General features: G+C 36.6%; 1 protein-coding gene across 8 annotated transcripts in view; it reads left to right on the top strand.

The window, feature by feature from the left end:
• GREB1L (GREB1 like retinoic acid receptor coactivator) overlaps positions 1–20,401 on the top strand; it is a 246,209-nt gene that overhangs the window by 119,600 nt on the left and 106,208 nt on the right. For all 8 annotated transcript variants that reach the window (XR_010662886.1, XR_010662887.1, XM_065932485.1 and 5 more), the window contains exons 2-4: positions 6,614–6,721; positions 16,975–17,134; positions 17,345–17,542. Coding sequence is in view for 6 of the 8 variants with exons in the window: in XM_065932485.1 (XP_065788557.1) it covers positions 16,978–17,134; positions 17,345–17,542 (355 nt within the window). In the remaining 2 variants the exon portion in view is untranslated. The remainder of the gene's footprint in view (positions 1–6,613; positions 6,722–16,974; positions 17,135–17,344; positions 17,543–20,401) is intronic.

The following is a 20,401-nucleotide window of genomic DNA, read 5'->3' as shown; positions in this document are numbered from 1 at the left end:
GTTCTTTTGACTGGAATTGTGTTATTATTTTGTTTGAGAAACAAGTATTTTTACAATTAGACTTCTCTGTAAGAAACGCAGCATATTTGTCTGTGTGTAAATTTTCACTTATATCATCCAACTCATCTTTGGCAATTGAAAAAATGATGTTATCACAGATTTGTCATTAAGACGAGTCCTGTGCGTTCTTCATGTTGTTCCAGTTGTGAATGGAATCTTTTCCCTTCCCCCATTGTAACCATAGTGTCTTCAATCTAGAAATGTATTACTTTTACCTCTCATTTTATGGATAAGGAAAGAGACCCAGAAAAGATTGGCAACTTGGCTATGGCAAAAAGGTTGGGAACCACAGATCTTGAACATCCAAATTGTATTGTCCTGCGTTACTAGTACCTTGTTAAAATTACTACTCCCTGAAATGTCAGTTTCTTTGTATCAGATTTCAAAGTAGCAGCAATCATTTCATAGCACACCTCCAATTTTTAGCATTATTGTTTTGAAATACAGTGTCATGACTTGAGGAACTTCAGTTCATCTCCATTCAATTCTCTCAAGACCTGATTCCTACCAGACAGGAACTATTTCTTCTTTGAGTTCTAAATAGACCTAACAACCTATTGCACTGAATAAATATTTAATGAAGATTGAATATTTCCTCTGTGGTGGATCAATTACTCTTGCTGACTCTCTGAGGACAGCTTTTTTTTTTTTAATGTTGTGTGGTAGGTTAAGAAAATTTATTTTTCTGAGTATTGTTATTAGTGACAGAGTTTGTTTCAGTGATGTAAAAAATCATTTCCCTTTGGTTTTTTCAGTTATCTGTTCTTCTTGATTTATATATGCAGTTTGAATTTTTATGTTATCTCATACACAAATCTGAGATTCATTGACCTGGTAGCATGCAATAAAGTCATTTGCTGTAAGAGTTGGTTTATTTTTTGCTTTTAGAATTTGTAGTATTTGGAACTCTGAAAATGAAAACTATTTGCTAATGTGGTATAAGGATAGTTAGATATTTTTATTGATAAATAGCTCCAAAAGTGTAATAACTTTTCTTTGAATCAACAAAAATTTGCATTTCTTGTATTTTTAACTATCAGGGCCATATAATTAATTTTATTCTTTTAAACTTCTCTTAACTGATATTAGGTTTAAGTGAAACACATTTATATTTGCCTATAGAGTCTCTAAATTTATAAAGTTAATGAATAACTTGAAAGTTTTCATCTTATAAAATCAGAATTACTATAGTGGAATCATTTAAGGCAAGTTTTTAAATGTGGCATTCAGATGGAGTTTATCAGAATCAATTACAAGAACAAAGCCCTGTCACTGAAATGAAAATAGAAAACAATGAATAGGTAGGGAAAAGAGTGTATATATTTTTCATCTTCTCTGTATATTAGCAAGCACATGAACATAATTTTGAAATAGGAAATTCATGCCCAGTGACTAAATGTTCTCCATGTTTAAGGAGTGGCTTCACTGTTTCCCATGTGATAACTTCTGGTACCTTTATTTCAACTTAAATAACTTGACATTGTTTGGTATTTATTTTACTAGAGGAAAATTGTGTGTGTGATGTCAGTTATAGTACAAATTTGATAACAAGTGTAGAATAAATCAGTTGAGTCATAGTGGTCTGCTATCTGTTCTTAAGGTCTTTCTGACCCAGGAGTCTGTGACCTGTGAAATCTCCACATTTTTGGATTTGCTAAGACATTTTACAATGCAAGGATTTAAATTTACATGAACATCACTACAGGAAGTTGGCTGATGTAGCCCAAGATGTAATGGATATCGGGGTATAAATTGGGAAAAGTTTAAGAAGTTCTGACAACAATCAACATGTGTGAGAAGAAAAAGGCTTAAGTTGAAGTTTCTTTCTTCTTCAACTTATTACAGCAAAGAGAACCTGAAATTTAACCTGGTATTTTCAATGGTCTGACTATCACAGCAGCATTCCGTTTTGTGAAAGCATTGCCAAGAAAACCCTGAGTTACAAACTGTTCTTGCCATCTGATTGGAAAGGGCATGTGAGTTGTTTACAAGGTACTGAATATCCAAAGCTGCACAAATGAAGGTTGAGACTTAGGGGGGAGGGTTCGAGTCAGGGAAGGGAAGCTTCCTAGACATTACAGCTCTGTCCAGAGGCCAAATGGGAGATAAATCACTGCTGGCCACCTCTCTTATTATTGAAATGGTTCAGCCCTGGGGTTTAACTGAAGGCCTTACAGGGTTTTGAAGTGCAAATGGGATGGTGAAGGGTAAACCCTTTTAGGGTTTCATTTTGATGGATTTTTTTCCTGTGTGGATTTCTGGCACTGACTGTGATCTGGAAGAGGCCCTGAAAAAAGGAAAAGTTTTGTTTTGTTTTTGATCAATCAGGCAATAAGAACTTTCCACGGGGGTGTACTTTTCTTGCGTGCAGTATTGATCCTATTGTGTCTTAAAGTAGGTCTTTTAATTGGGTCTTCTTTTTTTTCTTTCTGCCATGGAACTGTCATTTCAAGGTCACATCTCTCTCTTGATATTAATGCCAAAATTTGAGAGTGTTGAATGAGGTGGCTTTTTGGATCAGGAGTTCTAGGGGGACAACTTAGGGTCAGTGTGTGTTAAACAAAGCTGTCTAGTTAAAGATCAAGTCCATATTAGAGCAAGTCCTTTCATATTGATAAACAGTCTATAATTACTTAATCTTTTTCCCATTGATCTACCTAATTGTGTGCATTCATTTAATTATTTTATATACATATGTTTTTCCAGTATTAAAATAAGGATCAGAAAATTCTGACATTGTGAAATATTTGTGTTGTTTGTACAGATACTCTGAAGTGTTTGAGGAAATAAGGGAGACATAAGATAATGTTAAAGAAAAAGATATGTTGATTTATCAACTTAAAAAGTTTTCTTTTGCCCCACAAATATTCTACATGAAAGAGATAAAATAAAATATCTTTTAAAATTTATATTTTCTAGTAAAATAGGGATGAGTTATTAGTTTCTCCAAAGAAAAAGAAGTGTAACTTAAAAGTTTTTTGTGCAATTAAAAAAAAAAAATTTGTAAATGCTGACATTTCTTCTTAGAAATAAGGCTGACAGACTTTTCTTGAGCATTTGGCTCTTTATTTTAGGTTTAACAAAGGTATTTCTATCATTTACCCTGCTTGAAAATGATAATGCATTTAGCTGCAGCAGAGTTCTGTGTTGCTTGATATTTATTATAAAAAGGGGTTGTTAATCTTCATAATTGACATTGATCACAATGTTCTTAATTGCTCTCTAAGTCAGTTTTTGTTTTTCTGTTCTAAAATTTCCCTTCATTGTATTTATCTAAATGTTAGAGTCAAATTAAATTTAAATGTTAGAGTTTCAATTTGCCTTTTGCTGCATGAAGATTTTTTTTTTTGCATGAAGATTTTAAATAAGATGCTTTTAAAAATGAAAAGCAACCTGCCCACCCCCCCCAGATGGTATCAAGCAGAGTCCCCTGCATCTACAGCATCCATATCATTCGTTTGTTGCTGGGAGATGTTAATATGACCTTTTCTTTGTTAAAAAAGAGAGCTGTAGTCTTTCCCAGAATCCTCTTGTTAATAGTCTCTTTAACCCGAGTTGGAGGTTGTCTGATGAATGAATGGTGAGCTTTCTTTTATGAGCTACACATATTGTTGACATTGTGTCACACTGCTTTTTAATTTCTAATGTGTTTTTAATTTGCAAAGTATGTGTATCCTTTCACAGCAGTAACACTGAGCCAGCATTTCAGAATCTAGACATTGCTTTGTGCAGACAAGGTGGGTCAGGCATAAGGATGCTGTATCATAAGCCTTAGATTTACTGAAACACACATGTGAATGAATTTCACTTTGAATATTGTTGAATGAAAGATACTGAGAAAGGTTCCCCCCCTGCCCCCCGCGCACGGCAAGAACTTCTCTTGCCTCTTGGCAAGTGAATTGCCCCAATATAAAAGCGTTGAGGGGGGAAAAGTGAGCTGCAGAGTGAAAAGGCAATCCACAAATAATCACTCTTTTCTGCCTTTGATTGTGTCAGATTTTTTTGTGTGTGTGGCAATTGTTTTCTTTCTCGCTTAGAAGAGGTTTATGGTCCAGTGTCTGTCAAGTCAGACCCTGTCTTAAGGTTGCAGTTGTATTTCTCTCTGGAGTTCCTAGAGGTGATGTTATCTTTTGTTCACTCAGCAGTGTGGTCATTCCTGGGAGCATCTGTCACTTTAGGCATTACAAGATGGATGGGTCTCCAGTGAACTGCTGGTTGAGGCAAATGGTGAAAATAAGAAAAGACAAGGGGTTTCAGGGTCTGCAGAGAGAACAGACAACAAGGAAATACTGCTAGAAATCAAGAGTAAGCTGAGCAATAGAGGAAGAGAGAGCAAAGATGGATCATGTGTCCTTTTATAAACATCTTGGAAATCAGAGTCTTGGGGTGGCTGCCGTGATCTGAAGGGGACATCTGCGACATGGTAAACAGTTCTGTGCTTTGGATTTTCAAAATGTGTTTGGATATTCTTTTTTTTTAAGTGTGGGGGAAATGTTGGGAAGTTACAATGATATAGAATGTTTTATGTAAGGACTTTGCTGTTCGGATGTGGTAATAATTTACAAATTCTTTTATTGGTAAAATTTTCTTTATATGTATTTTTTTTTATGCTTTCCTTCCTCTTTTTTTTTTCTTTCTTGTAAGCATTTGAGCATCTGCAGATAATAAAATGTTTGAAAAGTTTCAACTACATAACTAACATCCTAACTGTTCAATGAAGCTTCTTTGACATTTTTGTAGGGGAATTCTGAAAATCCTATGCTCATGCCTTAGGGAGTCCGGGGCAGATAGCAAGTTATTTTAAGTAAACTTCCACTTTAATCAGTTGTTTGAGGAGAAAAAATATAATTGTTATCAATCTGTGAGAGCAAGATGGAGATTTTGTATTATATTTAGAAATTCGTTTTGTTGGTGAAAGTCAAAATCTGTGAATGCCGGCTGATCAAGAGTACCTTCTGTGGTAGAGGAGGGTGAGGAAGGAGGTTGGCAAGGAGTAAGAAAAGGGAAGGAGGGAAAAGTATGTGGTTAAAAAAAATGATTTTGTCAAACTTTTTGGCATTCATCTATTAAAAAAACCATAGGTTGAAAGGCAAAGAAATTAAGATGATTAGAAGCTTTAAGCTATACAAATGGTGGAGTATCTTCCTTCTCTCTGGGTGTAAATAATAGATGAAAGAGTAAGAGTGACAACAAAGGATCAGGTCGTTTAAGAGAATGTGCGCAGCCTGAATAGGGGTCTGTGGCCTGGGGCCAAAGGTCTTAGCTTTGAGTGTAATTAGAAGAAAATACAAAAATGTCATTACTAGCAGGTGAAGTGTGCAGCACGTGGCCAAAAATTAGCAATTTTAGACTCTGAAGCAACTGGAATTGGATTACTGACTTTTTTTTTTTTTAATCATTAAGGTCCTTGTGGAGTCATATAGTTTCATTGGCAGTAATGCAGTTTGACCTTGCTGACCATATGGGGTAATCTTAGGTTTGGATGGAGGGAGCAAGACTCTTGACTCACAAAAAGATGTCTACTTGTGGGTGGGTGGGTGGGTGGGTGTGAAATACAGGAGATTGAGAATCCAGGTCTTGCATTTTTAATTGTGCTTTTGCCTGAAGACATTCTTCTGACTGTAAGGGAGGTAAGTTATTTTTATTTCAAAATCTAAAGCGGTTCTTTTCTCTCTTTCAAGTTGGCCTAAAAGGAAAACAAAGTGAAAGCTTTTTTTAAAGAAAATATACATTGATATTACTTTACATATTTTAGTGCCATAAATATGCATTGGAACTAGTATATTCTTAAAAAATCCTCTTTTATTTTCTCTTTAGACATAATAATAAAATAGAAACCCTTCTAAGTTATGTATAAAAATCAGTGAAAGATAGTTCTTATTTCATTTTCTACTTCTGACTATATTTTCTTGTATATTGACTATACTCTACTTAGCAGAATATGTTCACTGTAATTTTCAACTAGTTTTATGCAATTATAATTATTTAGTTTAATTTCTTCTAAGAATACACTAATCAAAAGGATAGGAAACAGTAGTTGCTTTTATTCTTGCAGGCTTTCTTTGTTGGAAATTATTAAACCGTTCATTTCAAAAAGTAGAAAAATAATTTTAATCAATATTGGTTATGTCTTAAATTTTTGATACTTCTTTAAGATGATAAATTTTGGTCTAGCACCAGAAATTATAAAATCAAACTCTCTTGAGTAAGGAAGTTATCTTTCACCAGTTTCTTTCTTAAAAATAAAAATAATCTGTGAGCTTTAAGCATTATGGTAACACCTGTCCAAAATGCAGACTTAACAGATTTATTCCAATTACATTTAGTAGGGGGAAATCTTAAGAAGAAATTATTTCCAGGTATATAAAGAGTGATCATTTGGGGAAAGAGGAATATTGTATTTGCCCTTTATAACCTATATGGAATTATGTAAGACTGATAAATTTTCTAGTTGCAATATTTGTAGAATGGTAAATATTTAAGTATTGTGGAATATGATGCGTTTGGAAATTAGTTCATGTCTTTATGTATATGTTATTTTTTGTTTTTACAGGTACAAAAAAGCTTTAATCAAGTAAAATCTAGGAAACAGGCTCCCTGAAGTGTTGACAGCCCAACTAAATCATGAACATGGTTCAAAAATGTTAATAAATAAACCAAGGTATTGTACAATTATAATATGCCCCCCATCCAAATCTTTCATGGTCAGATTTTTGGGGGGAACATTTTAGAATCTAAATAAAGCTCCTGTCTTTGGTACTTAAACTGATGAAGCAGATATTTCTATGAGTTCCTCTCCTGTTTTCTCTCCTCTTTGCTTTCCCCTGCCCTCCCCCATCCTTGCCACCAAAAAAAAAAAAACAAAAAACCAAAAACCCCAAAACAAAACACTTTCTAAGCTTTAAGGTTTTTCTTTTTTCTTACAACAGCCTCTGTGTTATATTTCCTGCATACCTAAATTAAGACAATAAGAATTCAGCTCTTGGTTCTTTGTTGATTGTGGTTTTATCTTTCAACTTGTCTAACAAGGGAGACATCAGATTATTGGCCTCCGCAGGGAAGACCAAACAGCATCTAGTGACTGCATGTATTTACATTTTTTACTCATATACCCTGAAATGTATGTTTTAAAAGTTTTACAAAAGTTTACTGTTTCTAATTTTGGAAGCCTTTTAATGCAAGGAGGGGGAGAAAGGTGATCCTGTCCTTTTCCCCTTCTATGACAAAGAAAATAAAAAAATCCTCTTAGAATTAAGTTTAGGGACATTGCTTGGGTAACTCTTGACTGCCAGGGAATGACCAAGACTGGCTCCCTCCTTTTGGAAGTTACAATGTGCTTAAATAGCCTGGCATTTCCAAGAGAGGCCAAAGATCTTTTCCTCTTTTATGACCCGTCGTATCCTTTTGAGGCCAAAAGGAACAAGAGGGTCATTGCCACTTCAGCTCGGTTCCTGTGTTCCTTCGTGGTGACCACGCAGATCCTGAAACCTAGCATTGGCTTAACATTTGGGCCTGGAACATCTGGAAAGTGGCCCGAGAGGCAGCGCAGGGGACCGAGAGAGGGAGAGCCTGTTGGGTTTTGTTACACCAGGTGCTAGGAGGAAGCCTCATTCGCCTTTTTGATATGGGAGGCAAATTCTGTGGGCCCTGGAGTTAGGCTTCAACAATTGAAGAGGTCAAAGGACAGCTGAGTGGGGTCAGTGAGACACCATGGGGTGTATTTTGTTACTGAGTAAAAGGAGCAGCCTCCTAAAACCTTCAAGGATTCTCTTGAAAATCTTGTGTTGTGAAAAGGTTTTATGAGTCTCATGGCAAAAACTCCTGATTTATCTAAGGAATGCTTGCTTTTGCCTAATGGAAGGATAATCCTTACCAAATGTTGGCAACGACTATAAGAGTCAATATAGGTCTGAAAGAACAGTTAGGGTTTGAAGTGTACTTTGCTTTCCAAAATGTTTATCATTTTAATGTTTGTCTCTCAGTGAAGAATTTTACACTGTTGAAATATCACCTTTTCCTTTCCTTGGAGCAGAAAGTGGCAGGAGTTGGGGGTGGGAAGAGGTGGGTAAGCAACTAGTTTACATTAATTTTAAAATCATTCTAACAAGCTTTTGACTGACCCCAAAGCAGAATAGTATAAACCTTTAAAAACACCAGAACTTAACTCTGGAAAGTTCTTTGAGTTTATTTTAACATAAAAGGAATAAACGGTTCATGAAGTATCATTTATTTTTGGATTACAGAATTTTTTTTTTATTTAGTTGTATTTCATAGAAATGGGTATCAGCCAACGAATAACCTTAAGCATGGAGTTTCTCCCTGACTGCTTCTGGTACATTTTGTAGTAGTAAGGAGAAAACCAATGTCAGAGTCAGGAAGAGAGAAGAAAAGCAAATAGAAATATAGAATTTTCTCTTTGGAAGGAAAAGGAGAAAGGGGGGGCAGTGTGGAAATCTGTATGTGGGAAGAACTTTCTTGCCATGACCTCAAGATACCACTTACATGATTGTGAAGACTTTCCAAAGGTATTGCCACCTGGCAGACAGGTAGTAAAAGAGGAATTTGGCAATATTTTGATGTCCCAGTTTATATATTCTATACATGTGCATAGACATAGAGTGTGTGTATTGCCATCTGTATTGTAAAGGGGAAAAGATAAAGTGATGGGTAGTACAGGATAGACTTTGTTAAGCATTTTCTTGCTCATTGATAACTTTACAAGAAGTTTGAGTTACTTGTGTGTATGATTTTTTAATGCTTTAAAGTAAGTTTTTGTTTTAAAGCCACATGCATATAAATGTAAGGCTTAATGAGGCAGCGTGCTCTGTGTCTATTTTCTCAAGGTTAAAGTGCCTTTCAACAACTAATTTAGAAACCTAAGTGTAGTGACTGATAATTGCCTGGAGAAAACCCTCAGCTGTTTAAGTAGCACTGAAATTGTGGCAAAACTGACAAATAGAATTAACAATGTTAATAAGATAAGAAGATGGAAAGATAGGGCAAATGACAGAGTGGAAAGATGAAGGGAGCAAGACTAACGCATCCATACAAGAACTGAACGTGCATTTCCAGTGCTTTTTCCTTTATGCTAAGCCCTTCTTTTACTAGTCTCTAAGTCACCAGCAGAATGAGTGTTTGCAAGTTAAACAATTCAGATATGTGTGCTCAGTCCCTAATTCACATCTGATTTTGAAAGAAGACATTGCAGTCACAGCTAAGAAAATCAATCAGATTTTGCTTTACTAAGGCACGGTTTTATTCGTGGTGCTTTTTAAAAGTGCATTTTAAATGTATTTCTCTCTGTCATTACATGAATGGGAATTTCTTTACCCCTCTTTGTACCCTTATGATTCTTATCAGTCAACTACATACATTACAAAGGAGACCAAAGCCCTGTTTTTGGATTTAGTGACCCAGTATTACCAAAACAAAACAAAAACCCTGCAGAAGTCTTTAATGTGTTCTTACTAATTATATTTATCGGGTTAATGTTCTCTGCCTGCTTTCCAGACAGAATGGGGACAAGTAAATTAAAAAAATTAGGTGAATGTTATAAGGAAATTATTGAATCATCTGTGTTCTTCTCACTCTACTGGTTAAAGCACCCTATGACATTTGGAAAATTATTGTAATATCTCTTGAAATTCTACTCTGCATTTGGGAAATTGGTTTTTGCCTCTGGTGCTTTATGCAGATTTTAATGACTGTTGTGATAAATCCCCAGAAGTTTGTTCTCAGAAACCACAGAGACTCTCTGAACCCTCTGAATGTGGCAGCCTTGATGGATGTGCTAAGCCACACTTTGGAAGCATTTCTGGTTATTTAATGTTTTCTGTTCTGGATTATTGACTCTTCTGCCTGTTGAAAAATTGGTCTCTGGCGACATGGTAGAGGTCACACGTTGCCTATTATTGTTTTGTTTCTTTGATCTGACACAGCAATTGCCTCTGGTAATTATACTAGTTCCAGAGGGTCTTGACGAGATGTGTTTATTTTACAGAAGAATTTCTGGTATTCCGAGGAAGAAAGTAAAAATTTCCAGTAGTAACATGTAACTCCCTGTCAGAAGGGAAAAGATAGCATTGTCCTTATCTTTTAATTATGACAGCTTTTATATAATCATTATGAAATTAGTTCATATATAACAATGAGCATTTCTATGGCAATTCAGGACATATTACATATCCCTAAGTATATTAGTTAAAAACAGTTAATCTTAGAAAATAAAGTAACTAGGGCTAGGTTTTTATTTCCGTACTTAAAATGCTTTTGGCTTCAGAAAGTACCCAAGGAGAGTCACCCAGGTTTAAATGTACAGAACTATTAAAGGAGGCTCAAAATTTTGTCTTTTGTTTGCATCTTCTAAAGATTTTCAGCAAGGAGAATGACTAAAAATGAAATAGAACACTTTTGTTTTGAATGCATCATAAATTTTGTGCCTTTTTTGGAATGTGCTTGACAAGACATAATATCTCTTCAAACCTGTTTACTGTATAATTGAGTAAGACACAAAAAAACTCAACGTATTCTTTTTTGTTTAAATTCAACTCCAGTTGTAAACACAATGTTTTGCCCCAAGTGGTTGCAGTTTAATGGGAAAGACAGATACTAGAGCAACAAATAACAGTTTAAAAGAATACATAAAATGAGAAAAGAGCATAAGAAAACTGTAACTATATGCTTGTTTTTAATTTTGAGTTACAGACTCTTTGAGAACTTGCAAGAACCATGTTTGATTTCTTGGTCCAATAATCACATAGTATCTCTCTCATCAGCAAATATATTTAACAGAGCAAGGGTATGTTAACAGGCATTAAACAGTAATGCCTTAAACAAGAGGCAGTAAACAAGGCATTAAATAGGAATGTCTTAAATAAGAATTTTTTATACGAAGCCAAAGAATCTGATAGCTGTAAGAGGCAGTAATGATGTGTATATATGATTGTAAAGTTTGGTAAGTGAATTGTATATATCACCAAAGACCAGTTTTTGGAACTTTTACATTGGTAGTCATTTATTGCTAGAACACTGCCTCCAAAATATACAAGGAGATACATCTCAACTTTTCTTAGTATCCTCAATGTAGCACCAAGCTTACAAAAAAAAAACACTACATAGTACTTCTAAAATTTTCTGCATATTTATTTTGTGCCAGGCACTATTCTAAAAACATAAAATCTTATGTATCCTCACAGAAACCTATGATACTGATTGTATTGCCCCATTTTACAGATGAGAGATTAAGTTAACTTGCCCAGTATCATACAGGGTAGTGGGTACAGGATTTGAATGAAGGCCATGTGACTCCAGACCCCGTGTGCTTAACTACTTCAATGGTAGGATTTTTATAAATGCTGTCTGGCTGGGTGGATGATTGTTAAACTTTGGAAAGTAGGTGACAACATCTATAGAACAGAATGTATCATTTTCACTCACATTTTTTTTCTACTTCAAATAGCCTGGTTTAGCAGGGGAAAAAAACAGACTTTTGAGCCTAAATTTGAATTCTAGTTCCATCACTTACAAACTAGATAACCTTGGCTCCTTTCAGAAACCGGACCTTGTCTCCTTGTCCCTCTTTCTGAATCTGCTTGTTTCCATGTGGTTTCATTTAACTTAGTCCTTCATCCCATAAATGGAAGTTAGCTCTAGAGTTTGCCTACATTCCTTACCCGCTTTGGCAGGAATAAGTCCTAGGTGGTTTGTGTATGCTTCATGCTGTTTCCCATGGGGAGGCCCACAGTGTCTCATTGCCTCACTTTTGATACTAAAAAAAGTGATGCTAAACTTGATTATTGGTTCAGAAGGGGCTCAGGCTTCTGTGGATACTAGTCTCCACCAGAGTCCTAGAACCAAACCCCTAAAGACACCGAGGGCAATTCTGTTATTCTTTGTGAAGTACTTTACTCACTGTTCATATGTATCTTTCATCAAACATTACAGTGAGGTCTGGGTTTTTTCATTGAGAGGAGAGGTGATGTTTTTATTTTATTTCAATTTTGTAAATCGTTGCTTGTCTTTGTGGCTGTTTGTCCGGTACCCAGTGTTAAAACTCGCATTTCAGCCTTGTTTTGCAGCCCCGAATATGTAGACGCACTATTTTTTAAAAAATCTACCCGCCAATGCAGAAGCCGTTAGAGACTCAGGTTCGATCCTTGGGTTCGGAAGATTCCCTGGAGGAGGAAATCGCACACAACTCCAGTATTGTTGCCGGAAGGATTTCTTGGGCAGAGGAGCCTGGTGGACTGTGGTCTACAAGGTTGCAAAGAGTCTGACATGAATGAGCATCTGAGCACATGGGTAGACAAGGAAAAATCAGCAAACAAAGCTCTTTTTCCTTGATTTTTATTTATTTATTTTGGCTTGGCTTCACAATTTAGTAGGTGTTTACATAATATGAATTTTTCCCAATTGGGTCATTATTGTAGGTGTTTTAACTACAGAATGGCATACGTGATTAGGTAGCCTAAGACATCTGCTACCGTAGACAAACTGATTAGATTCCACTCCTGTCTTGGTCATTTCCTCATAGTATGACCTTGGGCAAGTTCCCGAACTTCTCTAGACCTTGGTTCTCCTAAAAATGGAGGTGGTAATTGTATTTTCCTGGTGGTTACTAAGTTCCCCTTTGTTACTGTTGTTATCGTGGTTTGACAAAGAATGTTTCCTTTCAGATTTCTTGACAGTGAGAGTGATGACAATTACTGCTACTACCATCACCACCATGACCACACTGTGACCATTCCCCGTGATACAATAATGATGTGCATGCATGCTAGTTACTTCAGTCATGTCCAGCTCTGCGACCCCATGGACTGTAGCCCACCAGGCTCCTCTGTCCATGGGATTTCCCAGGCAAGAACACTGGCGTGGCTTGCCATTTCCTTCTCCAGGGGATCTTCCCAACCCAGGGATTGAACCTGTGTCTCTGGCTCAGCAGGGAGATTCTTTACCGATTTCGGACCTGGGAAGCCTCTGTCCTTCTGTAGAGAAGGGGTGAAGGAAGAGTAGAAAGACACCAAACCACACCGTCCTGGTGGTTTGCACTTGATCCCACTTGCATTTGCAGCAATTAATTATGGTGCTGAAAGAGCTTTATAGGGTACCATACCTTTTTTAGAGATTACCCCAAGAGTGCCTATTTGCATCTCAGAGGTCTGTGGTGCTATGCCAAGACAGTTAATATAGTTTTCCCCGTGTAATTTCACAACAATAAAAGGAAACACGGGAAAGCAATATAGTGCAGTCTCCCAGACAGTGACAGCCAGAGACATAAAATACGTGTCTTTGTATGGAAGTCACAGTCTGTTCTTGTTGTATTTCATTTAACAACTGATTTGAAAAAGTATTTCTCCATTTTCTGACCTGAAGTTAGATTTATTTACACTGACTTTCAATGGGATGTCGGACTTCCCTGATGTCTCAGACAGTAAAGAATCTGCCTGCAATGTGGGAGACCCAGGTTGGATTCCTGGGTTGGAAAGATCCCCTAGAGAAGGTAATGGCTACCCACTCCAGTATTCTTGCCTGGAGAATTCCATGGACAGAGCAGCCTGGTGGGCTACAGTCCATGGGGTTACAAAGAGTCAGACACGACTGAAGTGACTACAACTTCTTCACTTTCAGTGGGATGTTATGCCTGGGGCTTCTTTGAGATTCGGAGGAAGAGACTCAGTAGTCTAGGTGGATAAGGTCAATGATATCAGTGATCCTAAATATTATGTACAGCATATTATATTAAGAGTACTCATTTGCTCAGCCGTGTCTGAGTCTTTACAACCCCGTGAACTCTAGCCCACCAGGCTTCTCTGTCCATGGAATTTTCCAGACAAGAATACTGGAGTGGGTTGCCATTTTCTTCTCCAAGATATTAAGACTACATTGCACTAAAAATTCTCTTGTTTTGACCTCTGCCCTTCTTTGGGTAGCACTGAACTGTCAATGAAGAACTTGACACTCAGCACCGAAGAAGTTTGGGGTCAGTTTTGTCATTCTTCACCTTATTATCATTTTTAAAACTGCCTGGTTATGTTTTCACCTGGAATAGTCAGCGCCTTCTTTTTGCTCTCCCAAGGCTGTTCCATGGGAATTTACTGTTGTCTTCATCTGAGCATTCCCCAGGGCTATGCTCTTATATTCTGTGTATCTTCTATGATGGTGAAACTGGATCACCCCTGTTTATATTGATTTAATAGTTTAACCAGCACAATATTTATTTGCCATATCTATCATATTACTCCTTAAACTATGTATAAATTGAAGGGATTAAGATTATGTAATCTTCCATGTATATTTGAGTACTTCTTTATTCAACTAAAAAGGTCCCTTGGAGAATGTAGGTTTTCAATGATGAAAGGAAGATAACTTGTTGAGCAGGTAATAGATTAAGAAGAGGCAAGATTTTCAGGCATTTGGTGCTCTTGAGAAAGACTAAAGGTCCACCTTTGAAGTTATTCTATTGTTTTCCGCAGTAAGAAATCCCTTGAGTAACCATGCTAGTTCCTCATATTTTTCTCCCTTCAGTGAGGAAGAAAGGTCAAATGGCCATTGGATTTTGACTCAGACGCATGTACTAGTGACATGGTGTGTTTCTGTTTAGACGCGTGGACTAGTGACATGATGTGTTTCTCTTTAGACGCGTGGGCTAGTGACATGGTGTGTTTCTGTTTAGACGCGTGGACTAGTGACATGGTATGTTTCTCTTTAGACGCGTGGACTAGTGACATGGTGTGTTTCTCTTTAGACGCGTGGACTAGTGACATGGTGTGTTTCTCTTTAGACACATGTACTAGTGACATGGTGTGTTTCTCTATAGGCGCTTGGACTAGTGACATGGTGTGTTTCTCTTTCAACCTCCACTCTGTTTTGACTGTGTGTGGTTCTGTTGAAAAATAGATTGCTGTAGAAAAATTGAATGTTTATACTTGTTCTGGTAGGGTTTTACAAGTTTGAACAAAACCTTGGTTTTTCATTACCTACCTGTTTCATATATTTAGTACTTCCTGTTTGAATCCTATCTTCAAATTGTTTCAGAAGATAGAAAACATAAAATCAAAATTTCATGTTTTAATTGTAAAATTTGTAAACTAAATTCTTTAAGAATATCATAATACTACTCCTGAAACCTTAAAAAAAGAAACCTTGGTATTTTAGGAAAATTTCACTTGAGAGGCTTTGTTGATTTTCTCCAACTAACAACTTGTAATTGAGTATTATATGTATACTTTGGCACATGTACTTATAAGAAAAAACCAGTAATTTATTTTTTCCAGTTTTATTGAGATATAGTTGATATATAACATTGCATTAGTTTTAGGTATACAATATAATTTTTTGATATATATGTGTGTGCTTAGTCACTCAGTCATGTCCAGCTCTTTGTGACCCCATGGACTGTAACCCTAACCAGGCTCCTCTGTCCATGGGATTTCCCAGGCAAGAATACTGGAGTGCATTTCCATTTCCTCCTCTAGTGAATCTTTCCAACCCAGGGATCAAACCCACATATTTTGCATCTCCTACATTGGCAGATGGATTCTTTACCACAAGCATCACCTGGGAATTCCTACTTCAAAATGTGTGTGTGTGTTAGTTGCTTAGTCATGTCTGACTCTTGGCAACCCCATAGACTGTAGCCCACCAGGCCCCTCCATTCATGGGATTCTCCAGTCAAGAACACTGGAGTGGGTTGTCATTTCCTTCTCCAAAAGGAACTATAGAAAGAAAGAAAGTGAAGTCGCTCAGTTGTGTCTGACTCTTTGCGACCCCATGGACTGTAGCCTACCAGGCTCCTCCATCCATGGAATTTTCCAGGCAAGAGTACTGGAATGGGTTGCCATTTCCTTCAGAATACTGAGGAATAAATAAAATAATTTTTAGGAAGTGCCTGGTATACTCTCTAGCCCAACAATTCTCAGACTTTTCATCTCATTACCTCTTTATACTCTTAAAAACAATTGAGGTTTTTTTACATATGTTATACTTATTACAAATTAAAACTAAGAAAATTTCAAAATACTTATTAATTTAAAAAATTAACAATAAACCCATTATACATGGAAAATAAATGAAAAAGGCAAATAATATCCTAATAATAGTTTGAAAAGACTTTTGACTTCATGGAACCCAGAAAGGGTCTTGGGGACCTTGACCAATCATTAGCATAGCTAGCACCCAATAAATTTAGTTATTATTTCAATATATGGAAATTTTTGTAGCTATCGATGAGAAGTAAAGGCGATTGCATCAAAACTTCTTACTCTGTGCTTTCCTGAGGCCCCAAATAAGACTGTGATTCAAACTAAGCAAAAGAAACAGCATTGTTTTTCAAATAAATACTAATAATACATGAATGAGTTCTTTGAATTTTTAAAGGTTCAAATCTTGCTTTTAGAAATTCACCGATTAAATATATTATCACAAAGCCTTCATTTTTTTTTTTCTCCTTTTCCAGAGAAGAATCCTCTTAGGGTAATAAAATCTTAGTAGAGAGAGAAGTAATTTGATATTTCCTCTGAAACCACTGATAATGTTCCTTTGGGTTATGGTAGCCCACCACTCACCAGTTTAAGGGAGAAGCCCTTGTCACTGTGCTGGGCTTCACGATTGACAGGTTAATCTTGATTTACTAGTTGGAGAAACTTTGCTTAAAGCACTTATTATGGTTTGATCCTTAGATACAAGATCCCTTAAAGGGACTTTTTGAAAGCTCCTTTGGACTCTGAAGACAAGAAGCAAAAGTGATAGAATAGATAAATTGATAAATTATCTCAAGAAATGTATAGTTCATATAGTTTCTATTGTAACAGGATATGTGGGTATAGTTTATATCAGCTCTATGTGTACTTGCAGACATATAACCCTCTACTAATGTCAACTTTCTCCTTTTTCTTTTTCTTTGTGGGGGTGGTATAGACCATGGGGAATTCATATGCTGGGCAACTGAAATCTGCTCGATTTGAAGAAGCTCTCCACAACTCCATTGAAGCCTCTCTGAGATGTAGTAGTGTGGTACCACGACCAATTTTTTCCCAGCTGTACCTGGATCCTGACCAGCATCCTTTCTCCTCTGCAGGTAAGTTTCTCAATCCCACACATTTCTGCATGCCTTTTAAAAGAAGTGGGAATTCTAGATCTGGGGATCTCTGAAATATGTGGGTTAAATGTTAGCCAATGCCTCTCTCCCCATCCTCAGATATCTTTTCAGAACTATGAATTTTTCTTTTGGTTATCTCCCCATATGCATCTTTTTATTAAATTAGCTATGATTTATTTGCTTTCCCAGACGTAAAACCCAAGGTGGAGGATCTGGATAAAGACTTAGTACACCGATACACCCAAAATGGAAGCCTGGATTTTTCTAACAACCTCACAGTAAATGAAATGGAAGATGATGAAGATGATGAAGACATGTCAGATTCAAATAGCCCACCAATTCCCTATTCACAGAAACCTGCCCCTGAAGGGTCTTGCACTACAGACGGTGGGTTTCCTTTTTGATTTTTCAGCTCCTTTAATATTGTCTGGCTAGCTTCTAATCATTGATTGGGTGCTTAAGGCTGGAAACCAGTAATTATAGAAAGGAATGAGGAGTAATCATGCTTTCACTCACATTATTGCCTGTGACTTCATAGCAGGTGTCTATTAAGAAAGACAAGCATTATCACCCCATCTTATAGGTCAAGAGACTGAGAGACACAGCCACTGAATGACTCCTCTGAGATGGTATGTGGCAAAGACAAGCCTAGGCCTAGCTCAGGACTTTCTCAGTGCCTCACGGACTTCCTGCAAGAATGCTGCTCCAAAGTGATCTCTCTTTCTACTTCTTTCTGTTCCACTCTCAAAACAACAACAGAGATATCATGTGTTTTAATATTTACCTTTTTCATGTATTTTGAACATTTATCCAGTATATTGTTATCAATAGAAGATTAAAATGAACATGTTTTTATCACCCCATTTTATTTATCTTGTCAGCCTCCTCTTCTACAAAGGCTTTTAACCACACTTTTAAAAAAGAAAATCCTACTTAAACATTTTCAGTATTTCATTGTTTTGGTCACATAACAAATTATACTCTCTTCCCCCATTAATGGTATATGGTCCTGCTTCCTGGCTATCCCATTCTAATTAGTTCATAATCTGATTGTGGTAAAGAATCCACCTGCCAGTGCAGGAGATGCAGGAGACGTGGTTTTGACCCCTGGGTGGGGAAGATCCCCTGGAGAAGGAAATGGTAACTGACTCCAGTATTCTTGCCTGGAAAATTCCCTGGACAGAGGACCTGGTGGGCTACAGTCCATGGGGCTGTAGAGTTCGGACATGGCTGAGCACAAGCTCTTGATAGTCTTTAGTTTGTCCACAGCTCTTTCAGCGTGGTTCATTCTAAGGCAGTTCTAAGAGTCCTCTCACTCAAAGGCAGAACAGCCCTGACATTTTCGTAATGAAATTGACAGTGGAATAGGGCAATATAGTACCTGGGCTTGGGTCAGCAGACCAGCTTCTCTTCTTGGGAAATCTTCTATTTACCTAAGACTCTCAGGAAGGTAAAGCTATTTTTAGAGGCAATTTAGATAAGCAGATACTTAACACCTGATGGGCTTCTGGGGTTTGCCATTCAGATGTAAATTTTGGTTGCTAATTTCTTATGTAAATTATTGGTAGGTTTCTACCCCACTGGGAAGCAGTTGATTGTCTAAAGGGGTAAAGGGCCACCAAATTTTAAGCCTCCAAATACAGCTTTGATTACTTGAGTTTGTATTTACAGCTGTTTCAGTAAACTTTCCCCTCCCCCACTTAGATTACTCTGTAACCTTCAAGTTGGAGATAATTGGAGAATGCAAATCCTGGTTCTGTGAAGTGAAAACCTTGGCTGTTTTCTTAAGGAAAATGCTGATGAGGTTTACAAAGAAGTGCTCTGTACTAGGACTCCTTTAAAATTAAAATCATTTGCTACAAGAGTCTTGGTTTTAAGACAGCATGTCAGTATTACTTTCAAAAAATGAAACTATTTAGGGGCAAGTGTGTCCAAGAAATTGTTATATTTGTGCCCCATTCCCTATCTTTCTTTCCTTGTGTACAGTAATCAGACTTGCAACCATCCTTAGGGTACTTTCCCCCAGATCATCTAGTGGTTTCTAAAAGAAAAATCCTATCTTTCTTTCAGAATTAGTCCAGAAGAAATTTAAAATTACCCTAGAGGGGCGTATTAAGGTTTCTCCATTTTATTTGACGTTTTAATTAAGATTTATTGAGGATGAGATGGTTGGATGGCATCACCGACTCAATGGACATGAATTTGAGCAAACTCCAGGAGATGTCAAAGGACAGGGAAGCCTGGCGTGCTGCAGTTCATGGGGTCACAAAGAGTTGAACAAAACAACAATATTTATTATATTAACATTCTGACTTATTTCAAACAGTGAAGGAATAGAGCTATCTGCTACACCAGATATTTGGATCCTATAAGTCTTGAAATAGAATCACATTTCATAGATTCTTTAGCTACTTCTTTACAGATGCACAGAGCTTATTTTCAATCTTTTTTAAAAAAAGTTAAATTAAATATTGCTCTTTGCATAATATATATTTTTCTTAATTGGGGGTCCCTGATGATATACTTTGTATATAATTAGCTGATCTGAATCCCAAGAGTGAAGATTTGTAGGAAACAGTCCAGACTCTTGTGAGCGTCTTCTCAAAATAACTATGAAGTAAACTCAGGAACTTTTCTTTGATTTCGCAACCTTTTCTGGCTTTGGATTGATTTGTTTCTTCCTGACTCTTTCCCTGGACTCACCCTTGCCTTCTTTTCCTCACCTATTTCCTCTTAATTAAATGATCTCTAGTCTTGTGTTGGTGATTAACTGAAAGGCAAAAAGACAAAATTGGACATTTAAAAAATGAACTTAAAAAGAATTTAAGTATAGTTCATTTACAATATTGTGTTACTTTCTGCTGTAGAGCAAAGTGATTGAGTTATACATATATACACATTCTTTTTTGTATTCTTTCCCATTATGATGTATCACAGGATATTGAATATAGTTCCCTGTGCTTTACAGTAGGATGTTGTTTATCCATTCTTTATATGCCAGTTTGCACCTGCTAACCCCAACTCCCATTGTTACTCCTCCACTCCTTGGCAACCACAGATCTGTTCCTTATTAGACTTTATTTTTTTTTAAGGACAGTTTTAGATTTACAGAAAAATTGAGAAAACAGTACAGAGTTTCTGTATATCCCCACAGTTTGCCCTATTGTGAACATGTTACATTATTAGTAATTTTAGTGCTGACTAAAGTCCATCGTTTATTTGGGTTCTTTAGTTTCTACCTGATGT

Source organism: Muntiacus reevesi, chromosome 4 (genome assembly GCF_963930625.1).
Source record: "Muntiacus reevesi chromosome 4, mMunRee1.1, whole genome shotgun sequence".
NCBI classification, from domain to species: Eukaryota; Metazoa; Chordata; class Mammalia; order Artiodactyla; family Cervidae; genus Muntiacus; species Muntiacus reevesi.
The sequence above is the reverse complement of the archived record's forward strand: the minus strand, read 5'-3'. Positions and strand labels throughout refer to the sequence as shown.